Here is a 15523-nt window from a genome sequence, read left to right on the forward strand (position 1 = left end):
GTTGTTTGGACGGGGTACTCGTACTCGAAGACGTCTTTCCATCATATTCCATAGATGTTCTATGGGATTGAGATCGGGACTGCAAGCTGGCCAGTTCATACGGACAATTCCCACCTCCTCTGTATATTGCTTGACGATTCTAGCACGGTGAGGACGCGCGTTGTCGTCCATAAAAATAAAAAAAAAGGTCAAATGAAAGGAGCAAAAGGTACCACATGCTAATTTAAAATACTTGTTATGTATCTTGCAGCAGTCATAGAACCTCTATCTACAATAACTAAATCAGTATGGGCTTCTGAACTGATACCAGCCCAAACCATAACGGAGCCGCCCCGATAACTTATTCTTTCCGCAATATTACATTGAAAATATCGCTCTCCGTGTCTTCTCCAAACCTTTTCTCGGCCGTCTGGTAACTTTAGACAAAATCTGGGCTTATCTGAGAACAATACATTGCTCCAATCTGCATCACTCCAGTGTTCATGTTCTCTTGCAAAAGCAAGGCGAGCTCTGCGATGTTCTATGGATAGTATTGGAGATAGGGCTGGCCTTCTGGATAATAAATTACCTTCTACAAGTCGTCGATGAACTGTCCATCTGCTTACCTCCACATTTCTCACTTCGCTCAGACGATTTGCCAGTTGAACTGAAGTTAGATGCCGATTTCTCAAACATGATGAAACCAGAAATCGATCACCTCATTCGGATGTTACCCTTCTACGACCTGATCCTGGTCTTCTTGTGAAATTACCAATGTCGCTAAAACGCCGAACTGCTCTTTGAACCGAAGATCGACCCAACATTTCAACACCCAACATTTCAGCTGCATAATATTGGCTACGACCATCTTGAAATAAAGTCACCGCCCTTGCAGCATCTGTCGGAGTTAGAGACATTTAGGAAGGATAATTAAATAAAAATATAACACGTTTTGAAAATAAAATCACCACTAAAAACTACTATTATGGTTGTTGAATTAAAAATAACATTCAATAAATATCTACTTGCTTCAGACCCTTTTTGACAAAAACCTGAAATACCAATTTGTTTTAAGAGATATAAAAAGCAATATTAAAAATATTATTTGATTTCTCGTATACGAGGGTACACCTAAATTTACATACGTAATTTAATGTCTCTAAAATTATACAACTTCAAATAAATAAGAAATAAGGAATGGATCGATTTTTTTGCATCTGAGTGTATATATATGTATATATATATATATATATATATATATATATATATATATATATATATATATATATATATATATAAGGGGCTATTGGTTAACTATTTTTTATTACGAGCTTTCAATTGTGTTTACAATTATTATCAAGAGCTGCTAAAAAATACAAAATATCTTACAAAGTTGAACTAGAAAAAAAAAAAAAATTTGTTAACTCACCAAATAAAATTAGTTTGGTTAATACAATTGCTGCTAACATATTTCAAAAAGCATTATTATAAAAATGTTCTTATCTAATAAATGTTTCTCTGAAATTTTAATATAATTTTCAAAAAATTCTTAACACAAAAACAATTGAATTTATAAATAAGTTAGAATAGCGACCAATTACAATTAAGCCTCAATGTCATAAATGCCAAATTAAAATTTTTATTTTTGACAATTATATTGCCAAAAATAAAATTTTGTTTAAAAATTCTTTTTTGTTTAGTAACAAAAGAGAAGAAGTATTATTCACCATTGATAGATGCCTAAAAAAATGTAACAAATATATGGAAAATCAAATAAAAATGTGATATTTTACTGGTTGCATATATAAACTACAAAGAAATAATATAATTATAAATTTTGCTTAGATTTTTAATTTCTGATCTTTTGTTTAAATTAATATCACTTTTGCTAATACAAACCATTTCCAAAAAAGTCCTTTTGAATTTATTTATTTCACTATACAAAATTTTAATGTTATCAAAATCCATAATATGGACTTTATCGATTACATGCTCTGCCAAAGCACAAGATGGTTTTTTAATTCTGCAATCACTTTTGTGAGAAATAATGCGATTTGAAAGATTTCTTCCGGTCTCACCAACATACTCAGCTTCACACTGAGTACAACTAATGCTGTATACTACATTTGTTTTATCTAATTTGTCTATAGGATACTTAGTTTTGGAATATAAAGATGAAATATTTTTCATGTTCTTTGTTGCTATTTTTTTATTGTCAATAACCTTTAGTGTTTGTATTAATTTAGGTGTTAATGATGGTATAAAAGGTAGTGAATAATAATAGATGTTCTGATTGTTGGATACAATGTTCTGAGATTTAGCAAAAAAAGTGTTAAGTTATTTATATTAACAATATTAGAAAAAAGCATCCTATGTAGCATATCTGAAGGATAAGAGATTTCAATTAAAATGTTTTTTAACAATTGAAGATCTTCTTGTAGATAATCTGGATGAGAAAGCTTTAAAACACGTTCTTTTAATCCTGTTATAAGGTTCATTTTCATCTTACTTGGATGATGAGAGTAATAGCTTATAAATCTATTACTACATATGGGTTTTCTAAACTATATATATATATATATATATATATATATACATATATATATATATATATATATATATATATATATATATATATATATATATATATATATATATATATATATATATATATATATTATACATTTTTTTCCTAACGTAGCTGACACGCTATTATCAAACACCATTCACTCCACAAGCTGGAGTCCCCCAGGCTTAATTCTAGTACCAATATTATACACAGTCTACACAGTGACATCCCCCACCCCTTAACCAGATCAGAGTCAATACTATTATTTGCTGACGATACTGTACTCCTCTTAGCAGGAACATACAATTGGGACGTTGAAACATGCGTCTGTATTCGAAACAGCATAAAACCAGTTAAACATCATTGTCAGGGTGTCCAACAAATCGAGAGACATTCAATCCTTCCAAAACGCAACTAATTTTATTCAAATCCCCTCACAGCTGTTATACTGGGAGGAACTAGCTTATTTCTAGAAGATCTCGCTTTCAAAAGCTCGGTTTCCTACTTGAGAGTTTATTTTAACAGCACTCTCAACTGGCACATTGACATCAAAAAGACGCTATACAGAGTAAGAAAGAAAGCTAAACTCCTAGGCGCGCTGTCTGGAAAACTCGGAAATACCTCAAATAAAACTTTCATAAGGCCTATCATTAAATACAAGACGTGTGTCTACGCATCACTGAACAATAGTCAAACCAACGCCATTGTTTCAACAGAAAGGAAAATTCTTAGAAAGTGCATGAGGAAACTTGCAGATTATCTTTCAGCACTAATTCACCAAATTGCGCATCTACCATCAATAAAAGACAAAGTTCGCTCCAGCCAAGCTTCTACATTTGGTGGTAATGAACTTCCTGATAAGTACAACGACATCCTCAAAACAGCCCCCTTCAAATATCGTAGATAAAATAACTGCACTCCAAAAACGCTGATTCAGAGTAGTTCATAGTATGGCTGGAAACAACAAAAGTACCTTCTGCTCATGGCTTGGTTGGCTTGTCTATATTCTTCCTCATAGCACTCCTTTTCTACAACACCACTATTAAAGCCCTCGCTATATAACCGCATACCACCCTAAAAAACTACTCACTTACAACTAATGTTCTTGTGTAATGTATTTCAGTGAGCAGACCCTCATTGAAGAAGCGGAAGTCTAAACAAGGCACTAACGTTCAGATTGTTTGAATAAGCTGAACATCAAGTATGTTCAGAATAGAATAACCTTACTAGACGAATCTGTAAGTTAGAATTTGTGGGAGTATAAGTAATTAAAGGAGTAGGTAAAAACTTAGGTGAAATAAAATAAAGTGGTTGCTAAGAAAATATTTTAGGACAAACTGACATCGGTTCTCAATAGATAGAAATGGCCAGAATACTTGAGAAGGTCGAGGCTCTACCTTAAGCCTGTAGCATCAGTGATGATCATGATGTTTATCTACAAGGCTGAATTTATAAGAAATTAATAATAGCCTAACCCTTGATGTCTCATATAGATAACAAAATTATGCCATAATACATATAGTTCCATGATAATCAACCATCAACACGTTACGTCGGCAAAATTAATTAAAATATAATTATGTATACCACTTACATGGAAATGCTGATAATGCCTATGTCCACTTTGTTCTAAACACATTAACATACATCAACAGCGTTAAAGATGGTAATTATAGAAAATTTACAAAATTTTATCGAAGGCCGATATATACTAATACTGCAAACAGAAAGCAATAGAGTAAATGGTTATAGGCAATTCATTTGTACGAATTATCGAAACCATTAATGTAGTTTTGTGTGTGTTGGATGTTTAAGTTTTTATTTTGTCTTTGTTTTTATTTACAAATAATACTACTATACGAAGAACTGAAATTTATTTAATATACGTGTATGTAAATACTTATTTATACGCTTATACTAATACTTATAATATAAAATCATTTATCTCTAGTATTTTCCGTTTCATTTTTTAAATTTTCTTGTACATATTCTCTCGAAAATTCCCTGTATCTTTTTGTTGTAAATTTATCTTCAAATATTTCATATTGTACTGCTATGCTGCTTTCTTATAATTTTCTCTAAATCCAGTATTTCTAAGTGGCCAAACCAGAGTATACTTATCTTCTCAAGATTTTTTTTAATAAAAACCAATAAGTTGCTTAAGAATATTACAATCTGATCAAACAAGATGATTAATGAACTACAAAAACTTCAGACTAAAGGCAAACTCATTAGTCTTCCTTAGGTTCTGTTAATTTATTGCAAAAATATTATATATATATATATATATATATATATATATATATATATATATATATATATATATATATATATATTATATATATATATATATATATATATATATATATATATATATATAAATATATATAACGACTTTATTACAGCTGCCGCCGTTTCTCGCAACCTAGCTTCCAACGCTTGCGATCGTTCCAGTCATCTACTTGTAGACCCCTATCTTCCATTGCACCCTTTACTTCTTGTCTTCACGATCTTCTTGGTCTTCCCTTTTTCCTGCGGTTGGTGGGGATCCACTGTAACATTCGCTTTGGCCATCGTTGATCATTCATCCTTTCTACATGGCCATACCATTTCAGCCTTTTGCATTCTATAGTTTCCAGGACTTCAATATCTATGCCCATACGCTCTCTGATTTCAGTATTCCTTACTCTATCTCTTCTAGTGAGTTGGCAACATCTTCTCCAATAATTCATTTCCATTGCTTTTATTTTGGATGCGTCATTTTTATTTATTACCCAAAGCTCTGAACCATATGTAGCAATGCTTTCTATGATACTTTTGTATATCCTAATTTTTGTGTTTCGGGTGATGTGGTTATTCCAAAGTATACTATTCAGTTGACGTATTGCTGAATTTCCTTGACAAATTCTAGTAGCTATTTCTTTTGTATTCCGACCATTGTTTGTAATGTTTACAGCGAGATATTTATAGCTATCAGTATTTTGAATTTGTTTGCTTCCTAGTTCTAAGTGCTTTCCTTCACCTCCCACTACTACGTACTCTGTTTTTGATGGATTAATTGATAAGCCTCACTTAGTATATTCTTCATCTATTTTTCGTAACATGTAGTGGATATCATCTTGATCTTCTGCAAGTATTACTTGGTCATCAGCAAAATGCAAGCTGTACAGTGTATGGTCTCCAATTTTAACACCCATAGGTTCACATTTTCTTTTCCAAATATCCAAAACCCCCTCCAAATAAATCTTAAAGAGTGTAGGTGCAATGCAGCAGCCTTGGCGAAGTCCTTTGGTCACTTTTATCTTTTTTGTCACTTTTTGTCCAATCTTTATTACACTCGTCATATCATCGTACAACTCCCTTACAGCATTAATGTAATGTAATGCAAAAATATTAACCTGTGCCATCACTTGCACAATACTCTGCTTTTTTACTTAACTAACTTGAAAGATTTCTTCCTCTTGAGTCTTCTAGTCAGATCAGTGTTGTCGTGGACCTGAATGGCCTCAACATTAAGTATTTAAAAAGTTCATGACTTTTGGCAAATTTTTCAATGGTCTATAGTACAAGAAGAGTTGATAATGCTCCGTGGCACTTTGTTTTGGAATCGCTGGATGATGTCTAAATTACTCCTACTAGTAAAACCCAATAGCTGGATGCCATATGTCCATCTAGGTTTTAAAATCTATTTATATCAAAGGAATTTTGTTGTAGAATAATATAGTGGATTGTCTTCCCAATATCCAATACATCTTTTAGAGCATTATTTACATTTACAGGAGCGTGTTGTTTTTCTCTTTTGTAAAATTATTGTGCACTAACTTCATTTCTTTTCATTTAATTCGCCAACGTTTAGTCCAGTTATTAAGTCTGTTAACAGAGGTTTGTAGTTTTCTTGTTGCTTCTTCATTATCTTCACCTATGGCCAACACGGCAGTATTACCAGCAAAGGTAGCTATTGTGTTATGGTCTAATTCAAGGATATCACTAGTATATAATAGGTACAGGACAGTAAAATCACACTACCTTGTGGTACACCTGCATTGATTTCTTTTAATTTCGAGTAGGCTTCTTTTTGCTTAACCCTAAGAACCCTATTTGAAGTGTATGATTCCAATATATTTAAGTTCTTTGTGCCATACTTTATCAAAAACTTGCGCCACATCTATGAAGACACCGGAGTAAACTTTCTTTTTTTTTAATATCTTCTATATTATATCCGTTATTCTATGGACTTGGTCGATAGTTGAATGAACTTCTAATTTTTTTTAAGCTGTTGAGTACCACTATTTAGTTTAGTTTTATGAGATCAAGCTCTAGAGTACTGCCAGATAGTTCTGAGTTTTATTTTCTCCTAATTATTATCTTATTACCTTTACCTGTATGGATCAGTTTAGGTGAGTTATTCTACTCAGGTGAATTTGTTTAACAAAAGATTCCGTTTCTTTATTAAGTTCATGTTTAATTTTTAATGAAACTTTCAAATTTATTGCTTCTTTTAAGTGAAGCTGAAAACTCCGCCAACTCAATGTTCAGTGTGAGAAAGATGGGAGAATGGTCAAAGTTCATCGTTCATGCTACCCCAATATGTAAATAATTAGCAGAAATATTTCTAGTTATAATGAAATCAGTCAGGTCTGGAATTTTGTTGGGATCAGCAGGCCAATGTGTCGGTTTATCTGTTGAACTGTTTTGTTTAATTGCTTAACTGCCTGTAAGAGTTCTTTGCCTTGGTTGTGACTAACTTAGAACCCCAATGGGTGTGCTTGCTATTAAAATCACTACCAATTATAAATATGTTGCCATGCCATGATAAGTTCAGAAGACTTTGTTTTAACATTTACTGAAAAAAGCTTGGAATTTCTGTTTTGTAGCTTATTTCTTGATGATGTTTGATAGTTTCTTTTATTATCATAGCTCTACCATCTCTGGTTGTATTATTGGGATGTAACGTACGATATACTTTAAAACTAATTTAGGTTTCATTTGTAAAGTGTGTTTTAGAAATGAGACAAATGTCATTTTTTTCAATATCTAGGACAGTCTGCAATTCTTGTTGGTGTTGCAGTAGTCGGTCTATATTTCATTCCATTTTGCTGTATACGCCTCTTAGTGGCGTCGCCAAATATTACAGCTTTACAAAAATATCTGGAACTGTGCCATCTAATTTCCACAGTTCATCAGTATTTAAATGTTGCTTTCTCTTTACCTCAGCAAGGAATAAAATTGCGATAAATGCTTACATTTCCTTGTAGTCAACAGCAAGATAATCCCTATGGCAAGTATATAACACTCTTATCATATTCAGTTTTTGATTTGTATATTTTTTAATATTATTGATCATAGCGTCCAAGAAAAACAATTTCCAGCATTCTTATAGACTTTTGGCGCCTTTTGCTTTTGATTTTACCCCAGATAAGTACATAATAATGTTACAGCCTTTGGTCTTACATTTAATGAATGTATGTCTTATGTTTTCAACCATGGTGTTTTATCTTTACCATAAAATCTTGGAAAACCATCACCTTGGCCGCTTTCTTCCAAGACGTCTTCAGAATCACTGGGTAGATCTTGTGTGGACTGCTCAGAATCTGTATCGTGGATACTGTGTTCAGAACGAAGATCACTTAAGTCCTGATCGGAATCTAGTGGTGCTACATCGCTGTCTATTTATTTATACCATTTCAGTAATCAGTTCTCCTTTCTTTTGTCTATATTTACCTGCAATAAACCAAAAAAGGTGTAAAAATACCCAGCGCATATAATACCATATGTTTAACAATCTATATTTGGGTAATTGGACTTTAACAAAGCCAACTAGTTAAGTAAAAAAATCTATATTTCACTAAAAACCTTACCTTTTATAATAATATAACTTTTCTCAAGTGATCTCTCAAAAAATCAACGAACGCAAACACTAGAGTAGTTAGATTTTTTCTAACGCTCCGGCATACGTGATCGCTCGCGTCTTAGATTTGAATTAACAACAATCGCTGTGGGCTATAAGGTATTATATATATTATGGGTACTCGCACCACTATTTAAAATAGTCTTGTACGAGCCTTCACAGGAGTATTACTGGTTGTAGAACCCAAAAGAAGCAATATTTGAAAATGTTAAATTTTTTCTAACGGTTCGAGATGGAAAGAAAGTAAATCATATTTGATATACCGATCACACTGTTCTCATAACAGATGACTTAGGAGAATCTAGAGTTATGATACAATAACTGCAACAAGTAATACAGAGAGTCTGTTTAAAGATAAACTAGGGAATAATAAAAATTATGACGAATCTCGTCCCCAATGAGATAATAGAAATCGAAAAATCGCCCATAGAATTTGTAGAAACTTTGGGGCACGAAATAAGATAAACGCGAGACAAATAAACATGTCAGCTATTCAAAAGATTAAGATTAGGTTCGTCTGCATTCGGAAAAATGAGAGATAAGTTTAAAATAAATGTCCCAATCCATTTTAAAAGGAAAGCTTTCAACCAGTGCGTTCTACTACTCCCCACATACGGAGCAGAAACTTTGACTCACAAAAACATCAGCGGAAAAATTGAGAACGACGCAATGTAAAATGAAGTAAAACGTATTACTTTGGACTTCTCTTTGAAATTTCTGATTACATACTATAAGAATTGTAGTAAAGTTTGTGGTAAATGGTTAATTGAGGTCCAGATATAATTTGTTTTTCTTCAATGCTTCCAGTGTATTTCAAAATTTTTAAGAGGATTTAAGATGTCTACAAATAGTTAGTGCCTTTCAGATACAACTCAATAATAAAGTCAAATACTAACTTAGTGAAACAACGTAAGCGACCAGATATCATATTCTTTAACTTGTCATGATAGCCTTTATGATGGCCAACATCCGGACCAAATAAGGCACCGAAGAAAATACGTTCTTAAAATATTCTTAAATATTTTTTTTTCCATCAGTATTTAAAATCTAAACAAAAGTGTGTTTCTAGGTAAAACCATTAATTTTTGTTGTTTTTTACAGGCTTTACCACAAGTTCAAACTTGGAGGTCAATTTTTCTTGGACTATAAGCGGTATAGTGCAACAACAAACGTAATAGTTTCTCATAATTCATACTTTCACATGATGGCTGACTACAGCATCCGCAGCAGACAAGAGAGTACCGAAAGTTTGGCCTCGTCCTCGGCGGTCACCAGTGAAGAGTATTCAGACGATGACAAAGAAAAGGATGGGTACGATATTGATGATTTCAATATCATCAAGACGATAGGTGAGTGCAGTTCTTTTGTTTAGGACTTTGTAGGTCACCGTGGTCTCTATTTATTTATACCGGCATACAGGGGGCTCCGTTAATAATTTTCCAAAGCAAACAATATATTCTTGTTAAAGAAGTAAATTAATATTTAATATTTGTTATGACTAATTTCAATTTTTAAGCGTTTTCTGTAGTTATCATTATACGATATCACAAAATTTCACATCAGTAAATAAATATACTTAGCAAATGAGAATAGGTTTTAAAACAATAAAGCGAATATAAATAATTTTAGAAATACTGTACAAAATATGAAGATGAAATTTCCTATTAATGATACAGTTAATTGCTATTTCTAAAATATTAGTGATCTCTGCATTGAAGACCTCTACATATATGGCGTTTTGTTGTCGTTGAGCTGTTTTATAGGAAGATGTACATCTGATTTTAAAATACTAGGCTCTTCCTCATTCCTGTTTGTATAATGTGAATTGTTCCCGGTTCTTGACAAATATGTATTCAATACAATTGTTGTTTAAGGTGACAATAATGAACCACCAACACCAGAAGTGACGACAAACAAAGAACTAAACATTGAGGTGGGCGAGATAAAGAAAACAGTAAGGAAATTTAAAAAATTGAAAATCACCAGAAGACGACAGAATACCGAATAAGCACGTAAAGTACGCGGGATCAGATCTTACCAAACAACTATTATATAAAGCTTATCCATTAAAAAATAGAACAAAATAGAATACCACAAGAATGGAAATCGAGCATCCTAATACATCTCTTCAAAAAGGGAGACAGATTGGACCCGGAGTATTACAGAAGAATTAATTTAGTAAACATAACACTAAAATTAACAACAAAAGTGATAACAAATAAACCAAATGAAATTATAGCACTAGCCGAAGAACAACAACGTTTGGTCGAGAAGATCATCACCGAAGCTATATTTATAATGAGGTGCAAGTGCAAGAGAAATCATAAGAATACAACAAATGGGCATATTTATGTTTCGTGGACCTTAAAAAGCCATTTGATAGTGTCAAATTAAAGGACGTTATCCATTTATTGTATGCAAGAGAAATACCACTAGGAATAATCAAAACGATCGAAAATATATAACAGACCAACACAATAAAAATAAAAGTAGAAGAACTAACTGACCCAATTAAAACTGGCAAGGGGATAATACAGGGTGATGAAATAATAAAAAAGAACTAAATAAGGGTAGCAATTCAAGATTGAGCAATTCTACAGCCAAATTAAACAAATTATCCGGAGCACAAAAAACATAAAGCTACTATTATTATGGAAGACTTTAAATCAAAAATTAGTGCCGAAATCACACAAGATATAACCGGAAAGTATGAACTTGGAGAAAGGAACGAAAAGTTGCACAGACTAATACCGTTCTGCCAAGAAGAGAAATTAGAGCATTACAGCAAATACCTTGTTTCAGCAACCTAAAAGACGACTATATACCTGGAGATCTCCAGCTGATCAAGAGGAAAAGATAGTCAGAAATCAAATTGATTACATTATCATTATTAGAAGGTCTAGGAACAGTATACCATCTGAAAAAACATATCCAAGTGCAGACGCAGCAACTAACCATAATCTGCTCTGTGCTAGATTCAAATTAAAATTGAAAAGAATAAAAATTCCGACAGATAGAAGAGTAGAATGGAGCGATCATATAACCCGAATGACAACAAATATAGTAGTAAAGACGGCAAGAGACGGTTCCCCAATAGAAAGATGATCAGAGGAAAAATCACGAAAACGATGGAACGACAGCTTACTGGAGGCACATTGAAAAAAAGAGAGAGTTACGTCTACATAAAAAGAAGAAGAAGCGAAGAAGAAGATGTGATGTTTTTATTTATTAATTTAAGTTTCGGTTATATGGTAGTCACTACCAGGATATGATCGGAATCGATGTCTGCTCCAGGATATGTTTTTGCATGTTTGACAGAATTCGTAAAATGTTCATTAACAAGAATAAAATCTTTCTAACTGCATTTAATGTAGTTATCTGTATCTAATAGTGACATTCACGTGTAGAGACTTCTTTGATAGTTTTTGTATAACCATCCAAGCATGCTTTCTACAGAATTCAATTAATCGATCTTTTGGAGTCACTGTATCAAAATGATTTTATAACATTTAAAAAAGTCCCCGAGCAAAACATATGTTAACAATTCTTTTCTGTGCTTATAGATAACTGCACGTATGTGGTAATGATACCCTGACAGCTCTTAGTGTTTCCGAGACCCAGACTGTACTACATACATTTAGTATATATGGTTATAAAGCTTTACCCAAACATTAATTTTGGAAAGATTACAGGTCAATAGTAAGAAAATTTACATATAAAACATTAAGATCGAAAAAGAAACGAAGTAAAAAGAAAACGAACGAAGAAACATACATTCTACAAAATTATAAATGGTGGAATAAGCAGCTAATAAAATAGGATCGTCGCATAATATTTATATTTGTAGCTAAATGAATACAATAGAGGAAGATGAAGGTATCAGATAAGGTGGAGTACGAGCTAGAACAAGATGAATGAACAGTATCGGATGTCGAGTAAAGAAAAAAGGGGAATCCTATTTCTAAAAATATAATAGAAAGTAATGCAGAACAGATATATAGACACTGATAAACTAATCAAAGATAGAGAAGTAAAAATAGCCAAAGACCAATCAAAAATGCATCTATCCAACAAAGAAAAAGGGAAAAGGTCCACCAAGATAAAAATGTTAATCATAATGTTCAATGATGAAGGAAAACAGTGAAAATTATAATTTTAAATGATAATAAAGAATAAGAAGATTTTTAGTTTCGTAAAATGTATCTTAATTTTGTTCTTGTGGCATTATAAAGTAATTACTATTTAAATGGGAATAAGCAACAATTAAAGGTTAAAGTACGTTTATTGACGTTTCAATTTCCACTTCGAAAATCGTTCTCAAAATACAAACATTAGTAAATTACTTGAATTTACTAATGTTTGTATTTTGAGAACGATTTCCAAAGTGGAAATTGAAACGTCAATAAACGTACTTTAACCTTTAATTGTGGCTTATTCCCATTTAAATAGTAGGTAATTATCTTAATTTTAATTATATAGTTATAGAAATAGTTCTTTAAAACTTTTTGTTCCATTTTTGGTGGTACTTGCTTCCGTTCTGTATACATAGTAGGTCAAAGGAATAAAAATTTATAGAACTAATATTGCTCTTATCATGCATTTGTCGGCAATAAATCGTGATAATTAACATCATCAAACGATTATTAAAATGCACGAGAAACATCTTAAATCATAAAACAATTGACATAAAACGCTTTTAAATATTTAATGACGACTTGGAGAAAGTTCCCGCAAATTATACTAGTCTGTCTGTCGAATGAAAAACTATAGGTGTAATGCGGTTTGGACGGGTGTAATCAGGTGCAGCACTCAACGGTTTAATATGTAGCTTTTTATGCCTATTGGTAATTGAAAATGTGTAACAAAGCGGAAATGGAAATTATGTATGATTAATCGCAGCGTAAACTGCTTATAACTTTTGAGGCAATGAAACTTTATGTACAGATTGTGTAACAATGAATTCTGAGAATATCAAGACAATTGATTTAGAAAAATTAACATAAAAAATGTATTCTACAAGTAATTTACACAAAATAATACCAAGCCGCCCCCCAATTGCTACTAACTAATCACAGTTTAGAGTTTATTTATTTGACTACTACTACTACTATCAGTTCACAGCGTTCTCCGACGCCTTCCGCCTGCTAACCGCCATTCTTCTCTATTTAACCATAGGCCTGGAGGGATTTCTCTTTCCTCTAGTTCTTTTTTAATTCCCTCTCTCCAGCTTCTTCTCGGCCTTCCTCTTTTTCTTCTTCCTTGTGGTGTCTACGTCAAAATCTGTTTCGGAATCCTGTCATCTGGCATTCTCTGTACGTGTACATGGCCGTACCATATTAACTGTTTTGTTTTTATGTCATCAACTATTGTATGCTTGACTCCCATCATTTCTCGTATTCTCTCATTTGGTATCCGATCTCTTCTTGATTTGCCTGCTGCTCTTCTCCAGAACTCAATTTCTGTTGCTAGTAACAGTTTCTCTGTTCTTTGTTTCATTGACAAAACTTCACTGCCATATGTGATTACGCTTTTAAGTATAATGTTGTATATGAGTTGTTTGTTCGCTTTAGATATTGTTTGGTCCCACAGAATGCCATTCATTATGGATATGGCTTTTCTACCCTGTATGTTTGAGATACCAAATGAGATGGGTTGATGATATTAAAAGAATAGCCGGAACAAATTGGAAATATGTTGCTCAGGATAGAGACCGATGGAAGGAGTTGGGAGAGGCCTACGTCCAAACATGGACGACAGAAGGCTAAGAAGAAAAAGAAAGAAGATGGGAAACGTATTAAGAACAAAATAGAAAATGACTATAGAGATTCCGAAGCAGAGGAGCAAGCTGATTTTAGAGCTGGGCGATCCACAGTAGACCACTTGTACTCTATTACGCAAGTTATTGAGAAAAAAATAGCCGTCAATAAAGAAGTTCACCTGGTGTACATAGATTTACAAAAAGCATATGACAGTGTACCCCTCAGTAAACTATGGTCAACCCTACAGCAAACCAACATTAAGCATGGTCTTATCAAAGCAGTCCAAAGTCTGTATAATGGAACGACTGCAAAAATTAAAACTGGATCAAGGATATCTGAGGGATTTAAGGACACGAAAGGTCTAAAGCAGGGTTGCTGTATTTCGCCTACCCTTTTCAAAATTTATCTGGAACAAGCACTCAAGCTGTGGAAAAGAAAATGTTATGGCATGGGAATCCATCTCAACGACGAGACTACACTGTACACCTTATGTTTCGCTGATGACCAAATACTGATTGCTCAGGATCATGACGACTTGAGTTACATGACTCTGAAGCTAATAGAAGAATATAACAAATGGGGTCTCGAAGTCAATATTAAGAAAACTGAAACCATGTGTATTGGAGGGACAAAGCAGTCCATTATATTAGACGATGGGGTAGAAATTAGACACTGTGATGAATACAAGTACCTGGGTATGAAGATAACTCAAGATGGAACACTCGATGCTGCTATTTATTTGACTACTTAACAAATACAAATATTGTTTATAGCAAGTCAAAAATACATAGTATATAAAAAAGAAATATAAAGCGTAACATAAATATATAATATATCACAAACAAGAACACAGATTAAACAGAAAATGATTTCTGGCAAAGTCACGGTAAGCAGTTCAGTGGTGTTCTGAAAAGAATCATAATTATATTCTTCTGAGCAGTAAAGTAATGTTTCAGAAGATATTTTTCTATAGCTTTTTCGAAACTATTACAGCTTAGCTGTTTAATACTTTTTGGTAAAATATTATAACAGTAATAATTAAGGCAATTTTTATCTGAAAGACGCAATCTGCAGCGATTTGTTCATAAGTAGTGACAGTTTCGCGTATTGTGAACGAGAAAATCAGACTACTTTATTAAATGGACCCGTGTTCTGTAAATTTCAATCAGAACTTAAATGTAAACTTATGTTGTGTCATCTGCGAATTGTACGAATTTTTAGTAAAGAGGTCCTGAGACCGAACCTTGCGGGACTCCATCTTAACGGATAGAAAATCGGAGAGATGACCTTTAAGCTAAGCATCCATAG

General features: G+C 32.8%; 1 protein-coding gene across 1 annotated transcript in view; it reads left to right on the forward strand.

Annotated features, from left to right (window-relative positions):
* The window catches only part of Pka-C3 (Protein kinase, cAMP-dependent, catalytic subunit 3), a 148360-nt gene that overhangs the window by 25512 nt on the left and 107325 nt on the right, over nt 1-15523 (forward strand). Inside the window, exon 2 of the mRNA XM_072522622.1 lies at nt 9558-9805. Coding sequence (XP_072378723.1) covers nt 9658-9805 — 148 coding nt within the window. The 5' untranslated portion in view covers nt 9558-9657. The remainder of the gene's footprint in view (nt 1-9557; nt 9806-15523) is intronic.

The sequence above is a fragment of the Diabrotica undecimpunctata genome, chromosome 2, assembly GCF_040954645.1.
Source record: "Diabrotica undecimpunctata isolate CICGRU chromosome 2, icDiaUnde3, whole genome shotgun sequence".
In the NCBI taxonomy this organism is placed as follows: domain Eukaryota; kingdom Metazoa; phylum Arthropoda; class Insecta; order Coleoptera; family Chrysomelidae; genus Diabrotica; species Diabrotica undecimpunctata.